The sequence below is a fragment of the Cyprinus carpio genome, chromosome B16 (assembly GCF_018340385.1).
Source record: "Cyprinus carpio isolate SPL01 chromosome B16, ASM1834038v1, whole genome shotgun sequence".
NCBI classification, from domain to species: Eukaryota; Metazoa; Chordata; class Actinopteri; order Cypriniformes; family Cyprinidae; genus Cyprinus; species Cyprinus carpio.
Window position 1 is genome coordinate 21,747,476 of NC_056612.1, and position 25,607 is coordinate 21,773,082.

The 25,607-nt window shown below is 36.9% G+C and overlaps 1 protein-coding gene across 1 annotated transcript in view; it reads right to left on the minus strand.

Moving 5' to 3' along the window:
- The window catches only part of LOC109106616 (dolichyl-diphosphooligosaccharide--protein glycosyltransferase subunit STT3B), a 42,656-nt gene that overhangs the window by 8,984 nt on the left and 8,065 nt on the right, over window positions 1-25,607 (minus strand). The window contains exons 2-7 of the mRNA XM_042741483.1: window positions 13,239-13,347; window positions 10,390-10,677; window positions 9,367-9,432; window positions 5,900-5,999; window positions 1,279-1,377; window positions 927-1,073 (exon numbers count right to left, since the gene is read on the minus strand). Coding sequence (XP_042597417.1) covers window positions 927-1,073; window positions 1,279-1,377; window positions 5,900-5,999; window positions 9,367-9,432; window positions 10,390-10,677; window positions 13,239-13,347 — 809 coding nt within the window. The remainder of the gene's footprint in view (window positions 1-926; window positions 1,074-1,278; window positions 1,378-5,899; window positions 6,000-9,366; window positions 9,433-10,389; window positions 10,678-13,238; window positions 13,348-25,607) is intronic.

Sequence of the window (25,607 nt, forward strand, 5' to 3'; positions counted from 1 at the left end):
ATAATACATCTTCCAGTGACCTTTCAATACAGCGTGGGGTAAAAATGTCAATGGTTAAAGCTGTGACAAACCCTTAAACCAGCAAACAATGCATCATTTTTAGCATGTAACCACATATTTGATACAAATGATGAACATGAAACAAGTGATTTTGTTAAGCTACTAACGTTTATGCATGTTAAAGTAAGATTTCTACATGGCAGGTAAATGACATTGTCGAAGCAATTTTTTTTTTTTTTTTGTATTTAAATGTTACTTTTATTCAACACTTGATCAAAAGTAACTGTAAAGACAATGTTACAATAATATTCTATTTCAAATAAATTTTCCTTTTTAATTTTGCATTCATCAATATTTCCTTTCAAAAAAAATTATAGTTGCTACAAAAATATTAAGGCACATAAACGTTTTTAACATTGATAAGAAATGTTTCTTGAGCACCAAATCAACATATTATGATTTCTGAAGCATCATATGACACTGAAGACTAGAATAACGTCTGCTAAAAATGTAGCTTTGTCATTACAGGAATACATTACATTTAGCATACATTAAAATAGAAAACACTTTTTTTAAAAACTGTAATAATGACCCAGCAAATGCATCTTTACTTTTTTTTTAAGTCATAATTTAATGTTTGCATGTTATAGATGCCTTCTAATTTCAGACAATAGCAAACATGACATATAATATTTATTTTTACCTCTCTCACTTGTTCTTGTCTAGAGGACAACTTTAGTAAAAAGTGGAACAGTTTATCCCACTATGACTTACTAAAGTTCAATCAAAGGCTTATTTAAACCAAAAAAAAAACAAAAAAAACATTTCACATTTGTGGTCATAGTTTGGTTAAAATCTGGTCAAGAAAACCAGAAAAATGTTCATCAAACTGTAAATGTATTTAATTGTTGTGTTTTTGCACTCACCTGTGTAAGTCAGGTAAATGACAGTAAGAAAAACCACCCCCGCTGCCAGAGAAACGCCCAGAAAGAACAATGTCTGGAACTCCTGCCTGGTCAGTCTATCCTTCAGATACTGCAGAAAGGCGTAAGCCTGAAGCAGTGCAAATACACCTGCAAACACACACATGCACCATTAATCCACATACTCAACTTTGTCAGACACTTTCCCAACGGTCATGAATTCCTGGCGCTAATCTAATGACATGTAAATCATCGCTCTCGTGGGATGAATTTATGGATTTGAGTTGAGCGAGATGATCTGATATCAGTGTAAAAGAGCAACAGTTGAAGAAGACCAGAGGCAAACCAGTCTTACCTGCAGCAGCCATGTGCTCACTCGTCCTGATGGGCTGGAAGCCAACGAACGGGATCTGCATGGACAGCACCAACCCCACTATATAAAAAGTGCTGTAGGCTGAGATAAAGGGAAACAGAAAAAGAAATCAAGATTTATCTGAAGCAAAGATGCTTACCAAAACTATCAAACTTAATGTCCCTAGATTGTCATTGTGAGCACTTAAAGGGAAGGTTCACCCAAAATAAAGAATTGTCAATATTGTCTCACCACAATTACGTTCAACACCGTATGACTTCAGTGGAACACAAAAGTAGTAATTCTTAAGAAAAATTTCCTCCATGGAATTACAGTGAATGGTGACAGACTGTCACACATCAAAAAAGTACACAAAAAAATGTATATTTTAACCAAGGGTACATTAAATTGGTCCAAAGAAACAGTAAAAGATGTACAATGGTTCAACAGAGTTCTATTTACATAAATTCAGTGTTTTAAAACTTACTATTCATAAAATGATCATAAAAAAAAAAACAATATTTCCACTGTTCTGTACCACTTTGCACTCTCTCAAAATCTGCATTGAGGCACATTTAATATTGTTAGTTCCCTATGATTAATTGCCTGTGCATTTCTCCCCATTTGCAAATTGCTGTGGATAAAAGAGTCTGCTAAGTAAATGAATTAAAAAAAAAAAAGTCTCTTTAAAGCACCACCACAATTTGAGTACTATCTGAGAAGAAGCTATTGAGTTTACTCCAGTCTTGTTCTGGATTTATATTTGTCCAATGGCAGCAGTGGAATGTGGGTCTGCCTGAAGCAGAATGGGGTTGTGTAGGGAGACAAGGGGCCTCGGATGTCCCCTAATGCTGTCTAATCTGGGCTCCCGTCCCAGCAATACAAGAGCAGCTGAGTAAAAGAGTCAAACAACACGACAAAAATTGTATTTGAAGATGCACACTCTTATTTTGGATCAAGAAATACCTACTTTAAAAGGAAAAGGTTGTATATCACAATAAATAAGCTATTTTAGTGCACAATATACATACAGTATTTTCCTCTTTTTCTAAACCATATATCAGAGTTTCTTACCTGTCTTTTCTTATTAGCCAAAAATGACGAATACTAAACAATAAAACAAAATGGAGAGAAAACACTGACACACCAGTGACGGAGAGCAGTCATGCCTAGAAGAATGACAACCGTAACAGTCTGTCACCTGTGCAACACTTGACTGACAGATCCATGAAGTGGACCCCTACCTGAGAGACAGGTGCTGACAGCCTGTCAGAAGAGGGGTCCAAAACACACTGGTGCGAGTGCCTGTACATAAGAGATGGCGATACAGCTGCGCAACAGAGGAAACCGAGGCCGCTTGTGAGAGAGCAACTGTATGAGCTGTCAGCCTTTGAAAAGCATCAATTAAGGGTCAAACCGGACCATCTTCACTCTAGAATGGGATGCTCTAATAAGACAATACACACCTAAGACTCCAGACACACACATACAAAAAAAACATAGCATTTCCTCATCCGTGGACAGCTGCCGGACAGTTTTGTAAAAGAAACTCTCAAAAGGAATTGGAAAAAGAACAGCAATTAAGAGAGTTAAAAGGGGTTGATTTAACTAGTGACGAAATATGAAAGGTCTGGAGTCACAAAAATGGCTTTCTGAACATCCAGTTCTGGTACTGACTACCTGGAAGTGGAACTACACACTTTTCCTTTTGCATTGGCACCTACAATGGGAACCCTGTGGTGACGCAATCTAGTTGTGTCATTTCTGTGCACCACACAATAGCAGCAACAACAAAGGACAACGATGGAAGACGCCAGGATTGGAGCTGCGCTTTTGTTACTCTTTGGATACTGTTGGTTTTATGTTGTCAACATGAGGGATGGAAAGGAGGCATGCAAATCTGAGACAATAGAAAGAACAAAGAATATTTTGACAACTCCAAATCTCTCTGGATGTCGACTATGCGAGTTTCAGAAACTTCAGAACTATTCTGACAAGTTGGACTACCTCTGAAGTTTCTGAAACGTGCATTAATTCCTGCAGTGTGAAGGCAGCTAATATATCCATAGTATCTGACTAAAATCTACATCACAGCTTATTCTGGCCAAGAATCAACGGTTCTTGGTTCTACGCAAAGGAAAATAAAAACAATGACTTTATTCACCAAAATCTACCAGGGTGACGCAGAGGAGACAAATTGTTGAATAAAGTCCTTGTTTTTATTTTCTTTGCACACAAAAAGTAATCTTGTAGCTTCGTAAAATTAAAGTTGAACCCCTGATGTCACATGGAGTATATTAACGATATTCTTACTACGTTTCTGGACCTTGATCGGGGTTATTACATTGCTGTCTATTGGAGGGTCAGAGAGCTCTCAGAATTCATCAAAAATATCACAAATTCATCCATCACAAATAATAATTTGTGTTCCAAAGATGAACGAAGTTCTTACAGGTTTGGAACAACATGAGGGGGAGTAATTAATGAGAGAATTTTTGGGTGAACTATCCCTTTAAATGAAAGCCCACCGTGCTATATTAGCTTAACGTCTGGGTCTCTATTAATGTTTGTACAGTAAATATATGAGAAAACAGTAGACAAAACGGTTTTATTTTGATGTAATGAGCACAGACTACCTCAGAAAAATAAACTAGAATTTAGAACTTACTAATACACTACACTACCCTTCAAAAGCTGGGGGTCAGAAAGAATCTTTTTCAAAAAGAAACACTTTGATTCAAGCAAAGATGCATTAAACTGAGAGTACAGACATTTACATGGTTATAAAACATGTCCATTGCAATGATACTGCGTGCTTTGAACTTTCCATTTAAAGAATCCTGAAAAATATTCCACGAAAATATAAAGCTGCATAACTGTTTTATACACAGATATTAAAGAAATGTTTCTTGAGCACCAACTTAGCATAACAGAATCACTTCTGAAGGATCATGTGGCACTGAAGACTGGAGTAAAAATAGTCTCAGCCTCAGACGTCACGCCCACGGACCACTGGCTGATTGTCTGATGCACACGGCACACAAAATTGGAAACACTTCAGGAGTTTTGAAGTCGTCATCAGATTGGTTGAACTATACACGATTTCCGGGAGACGTGTGTGTTGCGTTTTTTAACGTTCCGCCTGGAAACAAAGATGCCGTGATGCCAAACACCCTCATCAAAGAAAAAAGCATTCGTGTTTACAACTATGATGATGAGTGCTTATCAGGATCAACTAAACGTTGGATTTTCAAAAATATGTGAAATATTCTATGAAGTTCACTGCATAGAATCTTTAACACACTTCCAAGAGTTTTACACACCAGTCTGTTATTGTGGCAACATTTCCATGTCCCCAAACATGATGAGGCACAAAACAAAACATGATTGTTGCTTTACCCATCAGTCTATGGCCTTTTGGGCGGGCTTTAGCCATACAAAGCGGCCAAGGTTCCCAGACATTCTGCCGTCAGTCTGAAGGTCTGGCGACACTAGGAGTAAATTGGCTGCTGGCAAACCAACTTAGGCAAGTATTAACTAGCCAATTAGCTCGGACATGATGATTTCCAGATAGATCTTGCCATTTTGTGGTCAAGACATACATTAAACATTCATTAAATAGACTGTTAGCATGATGTCTGAGGCTACCAAAGCAGACGTCACTCTAGAAGGAGACAGCAAGGTGAAACAGAAACGCAATAACCAGATCCCACTGGTTTTACACCATTCTCCATCCATCTCTGAACATGACTGCTGTTCTCTGTCCAAGCCCCGGCCCCATAAACCGAGAGCAGTGCTACTTAATCTAATCACTATGATCTATTAGGAGAGGTGGCAGTGATCCTCCATGTGGAGTCGGGCCATGGCAAATGTGTAGTGGGACCTGCGGCAAGTGCAAGAACTTTCCAGAACTGAGCTAATACCCAGCATTCATCAGTAGTGCATTTTGCACAGGGCAGCTGCTGCAGAGTGGGAGGGGCTAATAAAGATTTAAACAAAATAAGCCCAGTGGCACAAGGCCCCATTCTTTTATCAAAGCGCTCACTCAGAAGCCTCACAAAAGCACTGCACCTTTAATTATTCATCCGCCTAAAAAAAAAAAATGGCGTAACCCATCAAAGTGAACAAAATTACTCTTTGCTCTTGAAGGAAAAGAACTGTTGTCTTTTTTCGCTTTGCAGAAAGCTTATTCGTACTATCAGAAGTCCTAATTGACAGTTAGCATGTTGTTTTGGCATTTAAGAACATCATATCTGGATTCAAAGGCTTTTTCTGTGTCATAAAGATACATGCATCCTCAGATCAGCATTGCATATGTGGTTGGTTGTGAAAGGCAAGAGTGAAGTGGGTGGGAAAAATGTGTCATTAAACCTCAACGTCAACTTTAAATGCTGCTGTCAATGCAGAGAGAGAGACTCGTGCTGTCGAGCACTTAGCGACCACAGCTGCGCAAGCATCTCTGTATGTCCAAATCAAAAAGCAAGTGGGAAAAAGCAGGCTCACGCTTCATTATTGTACGGGAGAACAAGCACTACGTGGCGTGATTGTGTGGGAGGTGATGTGTGTACTTCATACAAAAAGCAGAGACGCTCACACAAACATACACACAACACAGGTGACTCACCGATGTACAGCCTCCTGCTGAAGCGCTGCATAAGAAGCAGGACGAAAACATGGAGAGGTATCAGGTTGATGATGAAGACATATCCTCCCCACGCAGACACCTGCAACACAAGACACGTGTTACGTTACACACACAAAAAAAAACAGCTAAATAGTGAAATATTTTGCCACATGACACTGTATCAGGATTCTTAGATTAGGAATCAGTATTTTTAGGGAAGTAGCTAATACTTCAATATATTAATTATAAGGTTATTATATTTCAGGGATTCGGGTTACAAAAAAGACAATGTTGTTCATGGTGTATTGCGTGTTTGTTGTGTATATTAATCATCATTAGCATATGAAGTTATCCATATTGTGAAGGATATAATAAAACGTGGGAGAGAAAATCCTTGCAAACATACATTGGTTTAAGCTTGGTTTGTTACGAAGTGACACTGTCAACTAAAATGTTTCTTTCATTAAATACAATTTGTTATTTCAGTCAGAGTAAAATTGATTAAAAATGAATTAAATGACACATTATACATATTACATTAACAGATCAAAAATGTAAAATTGCCAATGCCATTAATTTTAGTCAGTTTTACATCAAGATTAAAGGGTCAGTGTATAACTGACTAAAATTAATGAGTGACATTGACAATATTAAACAAAACTATAAAATTAATAAAATGAAAACTATATTTAACAGGACAACTGTCAAAAGACAGAAACTGTATCTACTCAACTGAAAAACCCAAAATGACCACAAGTTTAGAAAACAGCACCAACTAAATTTTGCACTAGGTAACTAAATATCTGTCATTAGCCACTGGTTAATAAATTGTTAGCTCGCCTGTTTATATATTTAAATAATATATTTTGACTGTGTTGTGTCCTTATAACCGCTTTAGTTCGCCTACACACTACGACACTTTGACAGAGCATTTGACAGGAAAGACTGATTGTATAAGCTCATTAATGCCATGGAAAGAGCCGTTCTAAATGTAAATAAAGCAGAAATACAGCAAACAGTTCTGTAGGACAGTTGTGGATGTTTCCCTCTCATCTTGACAGCACACTATTCCCATTTATATTAATGGATTTGCATAGTTATCTGACACATCGTAAAACGGCAGTGTGTAAACAGCCCAACTCACTGTTGCATGGCTGGGAACTCTCTCTCTCTTTCTTTCTTTCTTTCTTTCTTTAAAACCCATATGCAATATACACAATATACCACTGTTTTGAAGAACCACACACTAAAGGTAAAGAAACGCAGTGTGTCGTGACCAAGTTATATCACATCGCCCAGGTCTCTGCTGGCTCTCAGCCCTATGATACACCACATTTACCAGAAAACTCCATTAGCACACTCAGCCTTTGGAACCTCTGCACTTTTCTAGGTCACTTAGGACGTCCCGTTCAAGAGAGCATCTCTCAACTCATGCCCTCGGTAGCGTCACATCGGACTGTACTGGACCCCAAGGTCTCAATGGAGCAGATGGCTCAGATTGCACTGGTGTCATTTATGTTTATAAACACATTTGGAAAGCCAGAGACTATGGGGGGCTGGGGAGGGCTGTAGGCTTCCATTATTAATGAGCGCTGCCTTCCTCCAGGGGAAGAAGCTCAAGTTTCAGAAATAGCTGATATTCATAACCGACTGGCACATGGCCCCCACCAGGGTGGCATGATGGATGCATGGTGCTGTTTGCTTTTTCATTTATTTTACATATCACATTAATGGGTTGAAAAAGAGCAAGAGAGACATGCAACCAGCCCCAGAACATCCAACACTATGGATGGAAATCATAAGAATTTAATGATTCTGGTTCAGCTTACGATTCCGGGTCCTTAACTTTATATTACGCAACAATATTTCATTGCAATTACACTTTTTTACGTCTCATGAACCTTACTTAAAACAAAGTTCATGAATCATTTGATAAGACCAAGTAATGACTTACGGTTTATTGAGTGAATCAAATGTTAATTCTGAAAGTGTGCAATTGGTTCAGTAGGTAAATGGGCCGTTTCAGATGGATGAGTTTGTTTGTAACTCATTTGATAGTCGTTTTGACAGATTCAGCAAAAATAATCATTTCACAACTCACTTAATACCAAATTAGACTACATTGGTCACATTACGCATTGCTGTTCAAAAGTCTGTGGTAAGCACATTTTCTTAATACTTTAAAGATATTTCTAAAGTTACAAAAGATTGCCATTTCAAATAAATGTTATTTTTCAACTTTCAACTCTAAAGAATCATGAGAAAAGTAGTAAGCGTGTACAAAAATAGTAAGCAGTTTTCAACATTTATTATAAGAGATATGCTTCTGAGAACCAAATTAGCATATTAGAATGATTTGTGAAGGATCATGTGACACTAAAGACTGGAGTAATGGCTGATGAAAATCAGGGGCGATTCTCGGATTTTCATTTTAGGGGGCTCAGCCCCCAATGAGGGTATAATATATTACATATTATAATAAAAAAAATATTTGACTAATAGGGGTGGTATACTAAACTAATTGCAGTATTCCACTGTACTGCATAGATAGGTATCACATAACTAAATACGCCAAATACAAGTCTTCATGATCTCTCTCTCACACACACACACCTGTTTACTGTACAAACAAAATTTGACTGTTTGCATTAGTACAACCCTCTTTTCTTAGCTCAAGCATGCAAACCTCTTTTCCACATGCACTGGAATTTGTATTACATTGAATGATAACTGTTCAAATAAAAATGGCAACGTGGTTGTTTTAAAGCATGTGTTCATATGTGCTTCATTTTCATTGGAGGAAATGGTTGTGGTGTGATGAGGGGTGAACGCCGCGAAAACTTAGGCTACAGTAGATGGGGAACTGATTGCTCCCCCATAATATTTTGTAAACTGTATATATGACAAAGAACTGCAGATATTTGATGCAGATATTATAACAACCTATCGATAAACACCTCAAACAATGTGCTCTGTTTCTTGCTCTGCGCCGCCGCGGTCTGCAAATTGAAAAAGAAAGATGGGGAGGAGCCGATCGAAGTCTGCCGCTGTTTTCATACGAAATTTAAAGGGGACTGAGGTGATCACGAATTTGTGTACAGATTATGGAGTTAATCGCCAAATTTAAGGGGGCTGAGTAGCCATTTAGCCCCCCTAAAAATGGCCTAGTGATGCTATCAAAGGAATAAACTACATTTTAAAATACACCAAAATAGGAAACAGCTATTTGAAATTGTAAAACATTTCACTGTATTTTTGCTCATTAAATATAGCCTTGGTGAGCATAAGAGACTTCTATTACAAAAAAATAAATATCTTACCAAACACAAACTTTTGAAAAGTTGTGTAATTCCCTATAGGCAGTGGCAGGAAAAGCTGTCCAGGTTATTTACTATGGTATTACCAGGTACCATTAGTAGAAATGAAATGCCATAACCCGAACATAAAAAAATCCAATGAAAACTCACCATGTAAAAGTACGAGAGGCAGCAGCCGATGGTCCAGAAGACCGAGCCAGTTTTCACTGATTTCACCTGTGTGGAGAGGATGCACTTAGGTTAATTCCGCTAATCCCAAACAAAGGCTCTGATACCATCACCTCAAACAAAGCCAAGACGATGAACACTCAGAGATAAGAAAGAGACCAAGGAAATTCAATCTTTAAGTCAGGCTTGACACCAAAGTCCTTGGCGTTTCAGCTGACAGCGAGCTCCAGAGAGAAGAGATGGGTTAAAAATCACAGCGCCAAAAGAGACAAAGTATGCTGCCACTGCATCCGTTCCAGCTGTCTTGTCGTTCAGCTGAAAAAACGTGACAAATGCCTATCAAGGTTAATTCATCTTTTCAACAGTGTGGGACAGCGCAACACTTGCTGAAATGGGTTTTTAGTCATTTTAGAACAGTTCTCAATGGGCATCATAAAACTAGTCCTCATGACTCATGCGCTATATTCGAAGTCCTTTGAAGTCAAATGATAACTGTTATGAACAGGCAAGTTATTCACTGATAATCTTCTCTTCCACTAAGCTGTTCCCTTGAGAACCACTGTAAGAAAGAATTGAGCTAGAGAACTTGGAATATACAGATTCATGAACAAATGATTCAGATCAAATTTGTAATATGAATCAAGTGATTAACTGAAAGAATGAGACCCAACAGAACCAGAGAACCGGATCACTTAGATTAACTAATAATTCAGACGAATTCAAATAAACTGATTAATTGATCTTACTCAAAATAATAGAATAGTACTCAGATTCATGAACAAATGATTCAGATGTTTCTGACTCAAAATAATTCAATAACTAAATTGGATCTTTATTTTTACAGCCACTACAGATGTCATGATTAACAGTAAATAACAATAAATGGCCATCGGATGGCTTCAGAAGACTTGGTATACAAGACAAAAGTTGTACAGTTGTATAATTATTCATTTCATATTAAATTTGTTAGTTTTGATGAACGAAGATGAATAAACATTAACTCACCCATAAGTAGTAGGTGAACTGCAAGGCAAAAATAGCGATGCCCTCGTTGTCAAACGAGCCGGCCACAGAGCGTGATATATAGCCTGGTACGATGGCGATGAAACACGCCGCTAGCAGACCGGCACCCTGGTTCCACAGCTCCCTCGTCAATAGGAAAGTAGAAACGGCAGTCAGGCCACTGAAAACTGGGGCCAGAAACACGCAGACATCACGTATGTGTACCGTCACATGAAGCAGATTCAGTATGTAGTGGATCAGGCCCGCCGTCACCATCAGACCAGGATACACCTGCAAAAGACGAGATAAGGGAGATGCTATTAGTTGCAATCAAATGCAAAATTGATCAACTGGAAGTCTGCCTGCAGCAATTTGAGAAAAAGAAAGAACTAATAAAATCAGGATCTGTAAGAAAGTGTGTAATCATTCCTAAATATTTGATTGGCCCCAAGACATAGAGATAATGAGAAGTTTAGCCCAGGCACACCCTTAGGCGCCTGGTAACCAATCGTATTAAAGGAATAGTTCACCCCAAAAAAAAACCCACCATCAGGCTATCCAAGGAGTAGATGTGTTTCTTTTTTTTTTTTTTTTCGGAATAGATTTGAAGAAATTTAGCATTACATCACCAATGGATCCTCTGCAGTGAATGGGTGCCATCAAAACAAGCTAAGAAGCTGATGAAAACATCATAATCCACACGACTCCAGTCCATTAATTAATAACATCTTGTGAAGTGAAAAGCTGCTTGTTTTTCCAACAAATCCATCACTGACAAATCCATCAAGATTTAACTTCAAACTGTTGGTGTCCTCTATCAATGATATTGCTTTTGCCAGTGGAAAAAGTTGTCTGAACCAGGAGAGAAATATGCACTGATCAAGCAACGTTTACAAATCCACAACATTTATAAACAAATACGTTGGTGGATTTTGACGTGAGTGGACAACAGGGAACGGGCTTTTTCGCTGTATTTTGGTAATGATTTAAAATGAAAACGCTTTAATGATGATGGACTGGAGTTGTGTGGATTACAGTTTACTGCGATGTCAATCAGCTCATTTTATCAACTCATTCTGATGGCACCCACTCACTGCAGAGGATCCATTGGTGATCAAGTGATTTAAATTTGCAAAATTTCTCGAAATCTGTTCTGAAGAAACAAACTGATCTACATCTGAGTTTGTGTACATTTATAGCAAATGTATTTAATTTTTGATTAATCTTTATTCCATTCTAAACCTGTATGGCTTGCTAAACCTAAAAGATGATATTTTGAAAAATGTTTTGGACCCAACTGACTTTCCTTGTATGGCCAAAATATATATTTTTTGTGTTCCGCAGAAAGAGAAAGGAAACACCCCGTTCTTTACCTCCACATTCCCACCCTCTCTTTCATCACTCATGCGATGAGCGGTGTCTGCAGGCTGTGCTGGGAACAGACCAGCCTGCTCTGAAGGCCGTATAACGACTGCTTGAACTGTACACAACAACAGATGCTGTTCTCTGCCTCCTGCAGCCCCCCTACAGCTCCAACACCAGAGCTGTCAGATGCCAAACGCTAGCCAAACTTTCTCCAGCCAGGGAAAGAGCTCATTAGGTTCAGCAGCATTGCACTTCTCAGTGACAGGGAGTGTTAAAGGGGGTGGCCTTATTTAGGGACGAAAGATGCTGTTTTCAAGCAGAAATCATCTGGAGGTTGTCTATCCATAGGCGCTTGCACATAAACAGCCTTTGGCATGAAATGAACTGATTTTTTTTTTATATAGGTCATAGGTTAACAAGAACCGTTGTCAAAATGCAGACAAAACAGATTTAGCAATTTACAGAGATGTAATGTTACTGGAAAAGTTCTGCATTGATGCTATATGTGAACAATCCTGCAGCATTAACGGTTGGAGGAACAAGGTCAGAGTGCTGTGATGCGAGAAGTCTGCTGTCAAAGAAACCGAGCTAACCACAAAGTTTGGAAGAAGCTGAAATTATTTCATGCGGTTTGTGATGCTGAGTCACAAGCGACGGTATAAAATGCAAACATTCAGCATGGGAATGCAGCAACACTAATGTGGACCTCATGCATTTAACTACAAATTTGTATAGAAGTCATTCTAGATTAGGAAGTGAAAGGAAACGGCATAATTGTTTTTAAATGATAGACTTGTGGATGGCAGAAAGGGGTATAACAGTTCACTTGTTTTTTTTAACGCTTAAATTAAGAGTTCTGTCAATTCACATGCATCTATCTTGATTTTAAATGAATGCTTAAATGAATCATTTTTGTTAGTCAAGAATTTAAAATGAAATAAAGAAAATATGGTAAAACTACAATAACATATGGTATTTACATTAACTAACTAACAATGAACTGAAAAATACTCCTGCAGCACTTATTAATCTTAAATTCAAAAATTCTTTAAATAAAATTTTATGCACTATGAACAAACAGTTTGAGATATTATTTTTGTTTCAAACAATAAAAGATAAGAAACTACTGAACAAATTATTTTAAAAAAGATTAATAAATGTTGTTAGAAAATATATGGGTATTGGCGCCGAATGCCTCGTGGTTAGTGCATCAATGTATTGTGCACCTGCGCTCAAAACAACCCGAGTTCGGATCCCACCTCGAGGTCCTTTGCTGATCCCAATCCCCCCGCCCCCCAACAACCCCCACCTCAATACTTTCCTGTCATCTCTCCGCTGTACTTTCAAAACAAAAGGCACAAAAAGCCCATAACTATAACTTGAACAAATAAATAAATAAATATGGGTCATAATGAGACCTTACTGCAAAGTGTTACCAGGCTACAAAACAAAACAAAAACAAAAAAAAACCCAACAGGCAGACTTACCGTCCCTCCCACTATTCTGCCCAGTGGGTACCAGGCCCTTTCATCAAACCAGTTGAGAAACTCATAAAAGCCATTAGTTGAGAGATGATGAGTTGATCTGTAGTTGAACCTGTAGACAAAAAAGAACAGAATAGAACATATTGTCACTTCTAATGGGGGAAAACTGTATTTTATGAACATTGTCCTGTCACAATGTGTTTGATGGCTAGAAGAGGTGCATGTGTTAAGACACTTTCTAAATGACAGATTAAATTCTTAACTGCCAATCATCACCGGTGCCAAAGCACAAAGCCCACAACAAGAACATCCACTGGGGTAGCACTTAAACGGTTAACAACCAACAGAAATATAGATTATTTAATGAGATAGAAAAAATAAATTTTAGTTATTTAATCTTGAAGGACAAGTATTTCCAAGGACAAGAATTGTTGATTCACTGTGTTCAGTGCACACAGACAGAAAGACACCTGTTTAATCAGTCATGCATACTTGAACAAGGATTTCTGCAGATTTTCCTTTAAGCCAGTTTTCTGCCACAAGAATAAATAAATAAAATAAATACTCAATGATACAGAGTTGTATTTTGGACACTTAGAACAAATAACTTGCTATTTTTAGTTTTTTTTATAGGTGACTTGTGCTGGCAAAATGAGTCACAATGAGCAGATATTTAAAAACTTGAAATTCGACATTTCACTTTTTTTTGTCGGTAGCTCAAACTTACGGGTCACATATTATACATGTGTACATACATCATTACTACTACACATTTCTTTATCAAAAACACTACTTGTTCTTTGGGTGTTTTATAAACACTAAAACTTCAATGCTCAAACTAATACATTTCCTGGCAGTCTTTATCAACTTGGAAGCATTAATTTGATGTACACCCGATTAACAAAAACCTCAAACAAAAGCACTATAAACATGGCTGCAATTAAACTGTGTAATCCACTCTAATGCCTTTATCAGCCCAAGTTCAGCAAACTGTGTCCTGCTATCTCTTCAAACTCCAGAGTACTCAATCTGAACCTTTTCTTTACTAACACCAGAATATAAGACAACTAGCTTTTTAAAACATCCCTTAACCACAGAGGGAGGTTTTTTTTTTTTTAATCAACACACAACACAAATACAAAGTAAATTGAGAAATTGAACATTCTATTTTTAAGCACAGAAAAAGCCCAGGACTAAGCAAAGCCTAGCTCACTAAAATGCATGAGTTCAATAATATATGCAGGAAGAGCCTTGTTAAAAGGAAAACAGAATAATTCACGGAATAATCATGTGATACTTTAACAACTATGACAAATAATATAATAAAAAACAGGTGGATGTTTAAATATAATTTCTACATACTGCATTGCAATAAATGTTCAATGAGAGAACATTCAATGGAACATAATCAGGGATACTTCATTTGTGCAAATGAAAATTGGGCTCTGAGGAAGAGACAATCGAAGGCTAGTCAATCAATCAGCCAAAAATAATGAAAAAATTATTCAGAGAAAACTATTGTGATATACTGTGATGTGATATAGGACCTCATGACAGAACAACCCATTAAAACGAACAACGGCTAACCCTCACAGCCTCAGTTTCATTCACGTAAAATATAGCATCGGCCTGGGCTGGGGTCCATCAAATACTCCTCTCTTATTGGAAGTTTACAGCTCCAGTGGATTCCTGATTGCTGCTATTGTAATGCAAGTAGATTGTGTCCAGTGGGATAGAAAAGCATGACTTCTGGATTTATTTAATTTAGATTCTGTATGCATGGCAGGTGTCAGCACACAGCCTGCCATCAGATTAATGTCCTCACTATTTTGTAATACAGTTGTCTCACTGGCAAGAAACGCTCAGTGTTCGCAGGAGAATCTGGCAACCCGACACTTGAGTAGGAGGAATGGCAGAACTGTGAATCATGCGTATTTAAAGACCCCTTTAAAGCACACAAACCACCCATCAGTGACCCCGGCTGCTAACTGACACCACAACCTGCTAGCTTCCATTCCCGCCTCGCTGACCTTTCTTCCCTCTCTAGAGAGGCTAAAGATTCGGGAACCTTTACAGCATGGTCAAACTCTCCATCATGATCTGATATCTGAACCGGGTCCTTGGCATTCACTCAGCACTGCAATGTCCTTTCTGCAAGGAAACAACATGAACACACCAGCAAAAGCAAATGATTCCCTTGTTGTCAGGTATTATTGCAGATGTGAGATATTTTATTGAAATGCAAACTTCTGGAGATTTTTGTTTCCATTCAAGCAGAGAGAAAATGTACTCTAATACCTGTTACCTACACAAATAGCTGCTCGGGGAAGCTGTTATGAGGATGCCCATCGAGTAAACAGACTTGCATTAAAGAGACTTTGGTTATACGCTGATAAAAGTCTAATATTTACTCAATTGATGGCTTTCTCTTCAACTATGGGCATTTTGGCCCTTTTGAAAATAAACACTTTTCTAGTTAAAATCCAGTGCATCAAACAAAAGTTAAATCCATTGCAGAAGAAGCAAATCAAAAACTAAGTTATGTTATTATGCTTAATGGTATTTTGTTGTGGAAATTAAACTGACAAATTATACTTTAAACACATTTGGAATACAATTTGTCATCTTGCTTAGGCTAATTTCATTGCCAGCATTTTGTCAATTCTGCACAAATACAATGTATATATTTTTGTTTGATTTATTAAAATAATTGACTGGACGTGATGCACAAAATATTCAGCTCAAGTGTTATTTTACTCGATTTAATTTGTGTCAAGTTTGAGGTTAAGATTTTGTGTGTCTTTGAATGAAACATCTTATACTCACATGACTGCATTTATTTAATCGAAAATGTAAAAATACTGTGGAAAATTACAATTTAAAATAAAGATTTTTTTTATTTTAATGTACAATTTCTGCTTAATATTTTTGTGGAAACTGGTACATTTTTCAGGATTCTTTGATGAACTTGAAAATGAAATGAAATGAAAATGAAGTGGATGAAAAAAGAAACATCTTTTGTGTGTTTTTTTTTCTTCACTTTTGATCAATTTAATGGATCCTTACAGAAAAAGAGTATTAATTTCTTCCAAAAAAAAAAAAAAAACATACCGACCCCAAACTTTTGAAAGGTAATGTACACAAGGCTCACATATCATTTCAGGCATGCTCTTCAATGGCCCAGTTGTCTTCTTGGCAAAAAGTACAGTGTGGGACAGCCATAATTAAATAAATTTCACTTTAATTTAGAAATGTTTTTAGATGACCAATATAATACATGCAATAATACAACAAGGATAAAACAAAAGGTACTGAAATGCAGAAAAAAAACTATGAATAAAGGCATAGAGAAAATCCATTAGGTTTTAATAAAAATCAACCCCTGGTGCATAAGTAGAAGAAACACCCTAACGCTTCCGTGACCGCATACTCTTCTCCAACAATCGCCAGGAAACATAATCACAGGGAAGTCACCCGGAAATGACCCGGGGCAACACTGATTCTGTGTCATTTTAAGGTGGGGTAATCTCAGCAGACAATGTGCAAGACTATCAGATTTCATGACAATATTATCAGCTGGATACATTGAGATGTCTTTATGAGCGCAGTGAACTGGCTTTCTTTATTCTGCAGTTTAACCTCCGTGACATGTGTTCTGCTCGACGTTCCCGCCAACTCTGAACCCCGGACTTCATAAAACTCAATTTCACACTGCGTGGACATACACGTAGAGCTTTGAAAAGATCCCATTCAATGGCGTGGAGCAACCTAACATTTATTAACAGCCACTGCTGAGGATAAGGGAGAAATTGCTGCTTAAAGCATGGCTGGGATTGCTTGACATAAAAGTTGTTAAACCATGGAGTTTCTTGTACACAGAGAGGCTTTGTTCCAGAGTTGAGAAGCACTAAGGCACTTGGATTAAGTTGAACTACCTTAGGCAATTAAAAGGTATCGGGAGTAGTTCAGAGTTCATTAAAGACTGCAGTAAAGACAGGGTCAGGTTAATATCTTGCTGCTGGGCAAATGTAACCAAAATGGAATAACTATAGGTAAGAATGAACCGAGGAATCTAATAATTGTCTACTCTGTACAGCCTGAAAGAGCTCAACCTTGTATCATAAAGGAGTGTTCAGACTGATGCTGATACCGTGGGAGGTTGACAGGGCAATTTTACTTCACTGAAGTATCCAAAGTAGGCAACAAATTGAGTGAGCATCACTGTCTCCAACAGTGAACTTCAAACCTCCAACTATTATTGAAAACAAATGACTTCCAGTCACATCGTCACTGCAAATCGCTCTCCAAGTAAGTGCCCATTAAGACCCGGTATAAGGCATTACGGGACAAAAAGGAAGAGAAACGTATTAAATCTGGAATGTTTCACCGTGACTAAGAGTATCATAATGAGACTGAGGACTGCCTGGACCCAAGGATTGGTTTCTTGTAAGTCCGATTACTCCTCTCCATCACACCATGTGTATATCAGAGTGCGAAAGTCAGACATTTCAGACTTCGAGATTTGCAGGTAGGATATCAGCAACACATTTCCCCGAGATTGAGGATGTGGAAAATTATTGTAATAATTTACCGTGAGTTGTCAGGCTGTGTAGCTTGTCATATTAAATTTGATGGCTGACATTATGCCTGCATCACCTTTGTCAATTTAATCAGGATGCAGGCATGGAGTGTACAAGGAGTTTGGACTCGATAGGCCGATAGGAAGTTAAGGTTGATGAAAAAAGAAAGAGTTGCAAAGATGAAGATGACAAACTCGGAGGAAAGACTTAAGCAATTCTAATCAAATCTCATTCTCAATTTACACCAAATAAACCAGTACAATAACAGGCTAAAGCACAGAAGATCTCTCACTGCTCTTGACTAAATCACGTTTGTAACTTTAATAGGAAAAATACATATTTCATTTACACAGTGAAGACTATGCAGCGTTTTTGATTCATATATACAAAGTAGGGCTGGGCAATATGACCAAAATCTTATATCACGATGTGAGTGATTTGATATCACGATAACGATATATATAACAATATAGTTGTTTTTTCTTTTAAAAAGGTTTTTATGATATTAAAATCTTTGATACCATAGAATTTTCATAATCTTTGTCACTAATGTCAATATCAAACTTATTCAAGCCTAAAAAGAGACACACACACACACACACACACACAAAAAAAACTCAGGCTCACTGAAGATAAATATATATATTTTTTTTTTTCATTATTATTATTAAAAAGTTACAAAAGTGATTTAGTCAAAAGCAAATGAGAGATTTTCTAGCAATGTGCTATGATTAATATGAGTGGTAGACAGGGCGAATATTGGACAGCTTCCCCTTTAAGACCAAAGTCCGGATCCAATACACTGTTACATATGCGTTTTCTTTTTCAGCCTTTTATTCTCTCTTAAGACCTAAATCACTGTGTTTATGAGAATACTTGCAAAGATGGGATTATGATGCATACAAGTGTGTTTATGTAATCGTTCAAAGCCAATAAAGTAGAAAAAAAAAATCACGTTCCTCTCACACAGAAACAGAGACAGCGCATGCAAATAGCTTTGTTGTTTGTGTTTAATGGCTTAAAATCGGTTGTTTTAAAACTGCAGTGCTTAAAAATGCATGTCCATGCTACAGATGTAGTCCCCCGTTTAGGAACAAGCTCCTCGTTTTGTCCTGGCTGGTCGTTCTCCGCTTCACGCCCCGTGGTGGCGTGTAAAGATCACAGTCATCCAAATTATGAAAAAGTATTACTGTAAACAATGTATTTTGCGACACCACAAAATAAACGATAGAGCATAATATGAAACGACAGACTTATCCAATATATATCGTCATTTCGCAGAGCCCTAATACAATGTATCTAGCGATTTTTATTTATTTTCTTGTAGTTTGTCCTATTGTAATCAGTTTCTTATTCTTATTCCATCACTTTGAAAAGATCAGACTTTTTACTAATCTTCAGTAAGCATGAGTTTCTCTCTCTTTTTTAGACTTGTATAGGTTGTATTTATGAATATTTTGTTTAACTGAATTAGGGCTGTGCAATATGGGGAAAATATCTAATTTGTATTTTTTTTTTGACAGATTGCGATTGCGATATGATTTACGATTTTAATTTTGCAAAGTCAAGCTTCAGCTTAATATCGTCAATAGTTTGTAGCACAGTAAAAGAATATATCTTTACATTCTCCAGTACTGAAAGCAGAACCGATAAGGGAGCTCTGGATATGTGTTATGACACAGCTCTTGCAAATTATCGTTACATTTTTTGTTTTGTGTCTGTCATTTCGAAGCCGAAGTAATCTCATATTACATAATTTCTTTTTAGTATTAATTTGCCTAACTATAGATCTGACCCTGTAGACGCCATAATCACACACACACACACACACACTCTCTCTCTCCCATTTTCCTTTTTTTTTTTTTTTTTTTTTTTTTTTTTTTTTAAATGGTGGGCATTTATTCTGTTGGTTAGAGCAGAGCTGATTGGGGAGAATGGAGGTGTGCTCACTCTGTTGGTTAGTAAGACTGCCACTCAGTAATGCATGTGCTCTGGAACAGAGTAATATCGCGTCCACATCACAGGCTTTGTGATTAGCAAAATCGCAACGTCTCAAATCGCGATTGTGATTCGATTTCAATTAATCGCACAGCCCTAAACTGAATACTGGTTTAATAACACAATGTGGTAAACTATATGAAAAAAAAAAAATTAGGACAGAGGTGTAGAGATCCTTTCACACCCCCTCCTCAATTTATGCAAAACTGCTTGATCTTTTACATTTTGTTGTTTACCACCTAGTGTTGTTTGAATACAAGCAACATGTTGGTTCAGGTGAACCTGAAACTAGCGTATTACACAGGGCTCCCTTATTAGTCAACGAGACGTTCAGACAAATCACAGACAAGTGGATTTTTAAAATACAGTTTTGCACATCCCTACTTTCTAGACAAAAATAGAAGTAGCCTCAGAGGTAAACAGTCTGAGGATGTTCCTTGGGATTTTATTCCTTCACTAACCTTTTTTTCTCTTCAAAAAACCAATTACTGTGATCTAACGAGGCAGTCTTCCACCCTTCAAAGAATTAAAAAGAGGCTTTTATGTTTAATGTGCTCTAAAGGTGGCCGAAAGGCCAATGCATCTGACCTCAATCAGTACAGCATAAACAACACACACACCTCTCATTAACATCAGATTCTGGTTCAATCGCACCACAAGCTTATGTCACGGCCCATACCAGCACTAACACAAGAAAACCAGTTCAGCTCAAAACGCAAAACAAAGGCTATACCATCAACAAGAAAATACCAACAAAATCATGTCAGCAGCCCCCAGTGGAGAAAGTACATTACTTTGGTACAGCACTTAAACCCTTATACAGCCCGTGTAAGACAGTCGCAAAGACCAAACCTCAGCAACACAGGTGCTCCGTGAATCCATGGATCCTTCTGTAAAAAAGTGAAGATTGCAAGTTCAGGCCAGGTTGGAGGTTTGATAGAGGAGTGATGGGGCTTCAGCTAAGTTTGCTCTTTTTATCTGCTTCATTTAAAATGGGTCTGTCTAAGCAAGACTGCTTCAGGCAGAGCAACTCAGCAGAAAGAGGTCTGATGGCTGAATAATATATGGAAAAGAGTTATGGTTTATAAAATGAGATGCACTGTCTCCATGTGCATTAAATATGTCAGGGAGTAAAAGTGAGTGCTGGTGCTTTGCAGAATACTCAACACCGTAAAAGACAAGGATGAGAATCCAAATGTCTTTCATTTTGGTAGAAACTGACTGTACATTCTCTTCCATTTCAAAAGGAGATTTTTTTTGCACCAACATTAAACTCTGGCCAATTCAATAAACTGGTAATTGTGTTTATGTCAAGGCTCATTACTAAAATGTAAATTCTCTATTATTTTGTCAAAATAAATGAATAAGGGAACACTAAAATCTAAAGTCAGTTGCTGTAAATGCTACAAGTGAATTATAAATGTACAGATTGGATGTTAATCAATCTGATTTAATTATTTGGACTTGCTGGTGTTTTAAAATGTTAGTAATAATGATTGGTGTATTAGGGAGCCAATACGAATTCATGGTAACACTTTGCACTTCAGGTTCCATTTGATAACTACATTAATTAACACCATTTATTAATATTAATTTCAACATTCACTAATATATTATTAAAATCAAAAATTAAAATCAAAATTTGCAACTGTTAGTATTGTTTAACGGACCTAAGCCTACTGTCAGCTACTGTTATCAAAGACTGATCAATATTGTAATAATTGTTTTGCTCATATTTATGGAGACTTTACTGTAAAGTGTTACCATATTATTCTGCAAGAAAGAGCGCATGAAATGGTCTGAATACATCAAATGAGAATGTAGACTTTGAAATTTAGCAATTCAAGTACATCCTTTTGCGTCAATGGATCTGCTACTGACCCGAACTCTATGACAGAAAAACAAAGGATAAAAAGGATTTCATAACCGAGCTGGCAGGATCAACAGATCAGTCAGCTGTAAGTGACTGGGCGACTGTTCTTTTTAAAGAAGAAATTGGGCTTCAGAAACCCATGAAACGCCTGACTAGATTTAAGAATCCCGATTCACGCGTCAAGCGCGTCTGGTCAAAGCAATCAGTCTGAATGATTTAAGCATCGATGAAGCCTCATACTGAAAAACCTCTAATCTATTTAATCGCTGATGGGAGGAGGAAAACCAACAGCAAATTTCAAATTCACATCTCACTTCCTTTGTGTTCATTTCCTGGAGATTTAATCCAACATAAAAGAACTGATTAACCTTGAGGAACGATACGGATGGTTTTCCGGATGAGGACAAGGAGTTCGTCCCGCCTGACACAAGCACATCAAAGCAACGCTCTTGGAATAACTTTGAGGGTCCGTAATTTGCAAGGGGAAAAGCTTGTGCTGTGAATGCAAAGCAGCTCAGTGAAGTGAGCACATCCTAATTAAACCCATTCCGTTTCGGCATACAAAGACGCCTGCGACACATTGTGTATCACACACAGAGCAAATAACTTTACCCAAGTGGGCCGAAAAACCACAGCGATTCATATTTAGCATATCACTGTGTGATGAAAGATTAGAAAACCTCCATCTGCAATAATTAGTTAATCAGTGCTACTTTGAATCTTACAATTCATTAACCAGAAACGGAGACTGATATGTTTTTCCTAAACTAGATTTCTATGTATCAGTCCTCTGAAAATTGCTAATGATCCCCTATCTATGCTTAATTTTCACCGATAATTATCTGGCACAGATAAACAAGGTCTTTCTTATGTCAATGAACAGAGTTAAATTTATAATGGCTTACAACTAGAGCCCGACCGATATATCGGCCGGCCGATATTATCGGCCGATATGAGCTAATTGCATTTAAATCGGCATCGGCGTTTATAACGGCCGATGAAACATAAAAAAACAGAGTCTCATGCTTCACTCATGTTATGAGTGTTGCATAGTTTGCCCACCAGAGGGAGCTCTGCAGCTCCCCAGTTGACAACAGCGCCAGAAATCCACTACAGAAGAAAGCTATCAGCCGAGCCACTGAGATGTACTCTTTTGATGGTGAGTCTGTTGTTCGTCATGTGAAATGATTGTAGATTTAGTTCATACACTGTATATAAAAACAGTGTGGTAGTTCTAGCTAACGGTCCTATCATTATCACTTCTAAATATTCTGTAACATCACTTACAGCCGCTAATGCATTGCTATATTAGATTAGCCACAAAGCTAATACCATGTTTATCAGTGGAAGAGCGCGAACGTTAATAAGAGGTCAAACTATAACGTTAGCGTTTAACTTATTCTAAATATATCTGCAGTGTTTCCCACATAATGACCGCGTAACTGTGGCAGGGGGGCGCGTGTAGTCAATGACTAGAAGTTATGTACAGCGTGCCTCGAAAAAAACAACAACTGTTACGTTATTCTAACGCAAACATAGCTTCCTTTTTAGCAGGCCCCTTAAATGCTTGCTATTAACTTGTTTGAAGGTGGTTCTTCTCAAAATTGACAGCGGTGTGTTCATGACACTAACGTTAACCATTCAACTTCGAATTGATTCCGTAATCTTCCGGTAACAGTAGGCTAACTTTACGTTCGCCAGCGCATGACGATGTTTTGATTCAGACTGCACAAAGAGAAGAGGAGAAGATATACGGGTCCGTTGTGAATGTGTCTGTGAGAGCAAATATTGTGTAGTTACAGTAACTACAGTAGGTGCGTCAGAAATGATTAAACCAGAGGGGACATGTAAATAAATGTGAGCTGAACAAGCGCTTTTTTTTTCTTCTTTTTTTACAGATTGTTTCAAAGCAGCTTTACAGACATAACAGGAATATGTTGTAATAATATAGTTAAATATAAGTAGGTAATAGGTAATACCTATTGCTTGACAAAAAAAAAAAAAAAAAAAAAAAAAAAAAAAAATTATATATATATATATTTCTCTATATTTCTCATTTTTGCCTATGTAGGAGATCCCTGTTTATTATTATTATAATTCTAATAATGACATGAGTAATGATACATGGTGATATTATTAATACACATGCTTATTCTTTCTCTGTCTCTCTTTCTGCCCTACAGATGGCTGAAAAAGGTGAACGCTGTAGCAGCAAAGTGTGGGACTACTTCTGCAAAGATTCCTCTAATGCAGTGTTCTTTTGATCATTAAAAAATATATACTTTTGATGTGCAATTGTTTAGTCATTGAGACTGTAATCTAAGGCTTTTTTTTAACATAATCCCTTCTGGAAAATGGTTTATACAGCCCACATACATAGAACAGGCAGATATTTTACTATTGAATGTTGTGTAAGCGTAGTTTATAGGAAATGGGTATAATATCCAGTTTATTTTCAAAATCAAAATATCGGCTTATAAATCGGCTCTTTTCGAGTTAATATCGGCATCGGCCCCCAAAAATCCATATCGGTCGGGCTCTACTTACAACCAACGTTTTCTGAGGCCTTGTTATACACAAGAAATTAAAGGAAGAGTTGGTTTAAAAATGACAATCTTTCATCATATACTTATTTTCATGTTGTTCTGACCTACTTTCTTCTGATATTATATGTCTTTGTATAAAAAAGACTGCAATTTAAAAAGTGAACTCAAAAGCCAAACCAGTCTGACTCGGGAATGATTCATATAGATTTGTGAACCGATTCTACTGATTCTTTGGAAAGAAAAGACTCAAAAACAACTGAATGAATTTGCAAATGAAAACTAGCATGCATATAACATACATTTCAGTCCGTTTCATACTCATACTCATTCAGAAGACCTGAAATATATGAAAATATAGAAATATAGTTGCTTTTTACCCCCCAAACCTGAAAACGACAACACAATTGGAAGGAGACCTTAATATAGATCTAATTTCATTTCATAACCAACAGCTTTCTACCCCTTGTACAGCTGTGAGTTATCATAAGATATCAATGGGCAGGGTGGAACATTACATTGCAAGCAACCTTATGGACTAAATGCAGTTTTCATTAAGCAGGAGAAGCAAAGGTGAGAGACTCCTACAGTATGAAGGAATAAAAAAGACCTGCCCCTGTAATCATGTTTTCACAGTATATCAGTCAATTGGACCGTGTTAACTGCTCCACTTTGACCTCAAGCAGAGATGACAGTGCATAAATAAAACTTGAGTGGGAGAAGGCTACAGACACAACTGGTCAAGCTACAGGAGCAAACAACAAACTAAAACCATACTTCCATTTCAGTGTGGGAGACATACCAGTTTTAAGAATAAACCGGGGCTTAACAACAAAGATTTTGTTCCTGCAGGCCAAGTAGTTCGGATTGATATTTGGTCTGCCAAAATTTTCCCCAGCTCCAACAAAAACATTCTTTTCTGCATCCTTTTTTTGGTAGTCATGATGATTTGCATTTTATTAAAAATTAAATTCTTTACAAAAATAAAATTCCGAATTATTTATTAGCAGTGGTGGACCCATATCATATATGTATATTCATGAAATCCCACATTGTAAACATAGTAAAAACATAATTGCTGAAATTAAATATTTTATATAATATTTAATAGATTAGAATTTTTTTTAAATGGATTATTGTTTCACTAATATATATATATATATATATATATATATATATATATATATATATATATATATATATATATATATATATATATATATATATATATATATATATATATATATATATATATATATATATATATATATATATATATATATATTCACTGCAAATTATGAAAATGAAAAAAAAAAAAAAGTACTTTTTTAGTACTTTAGTTTGTATTTATTTATTTTTGGGTGGGGGAGTTTTTTCT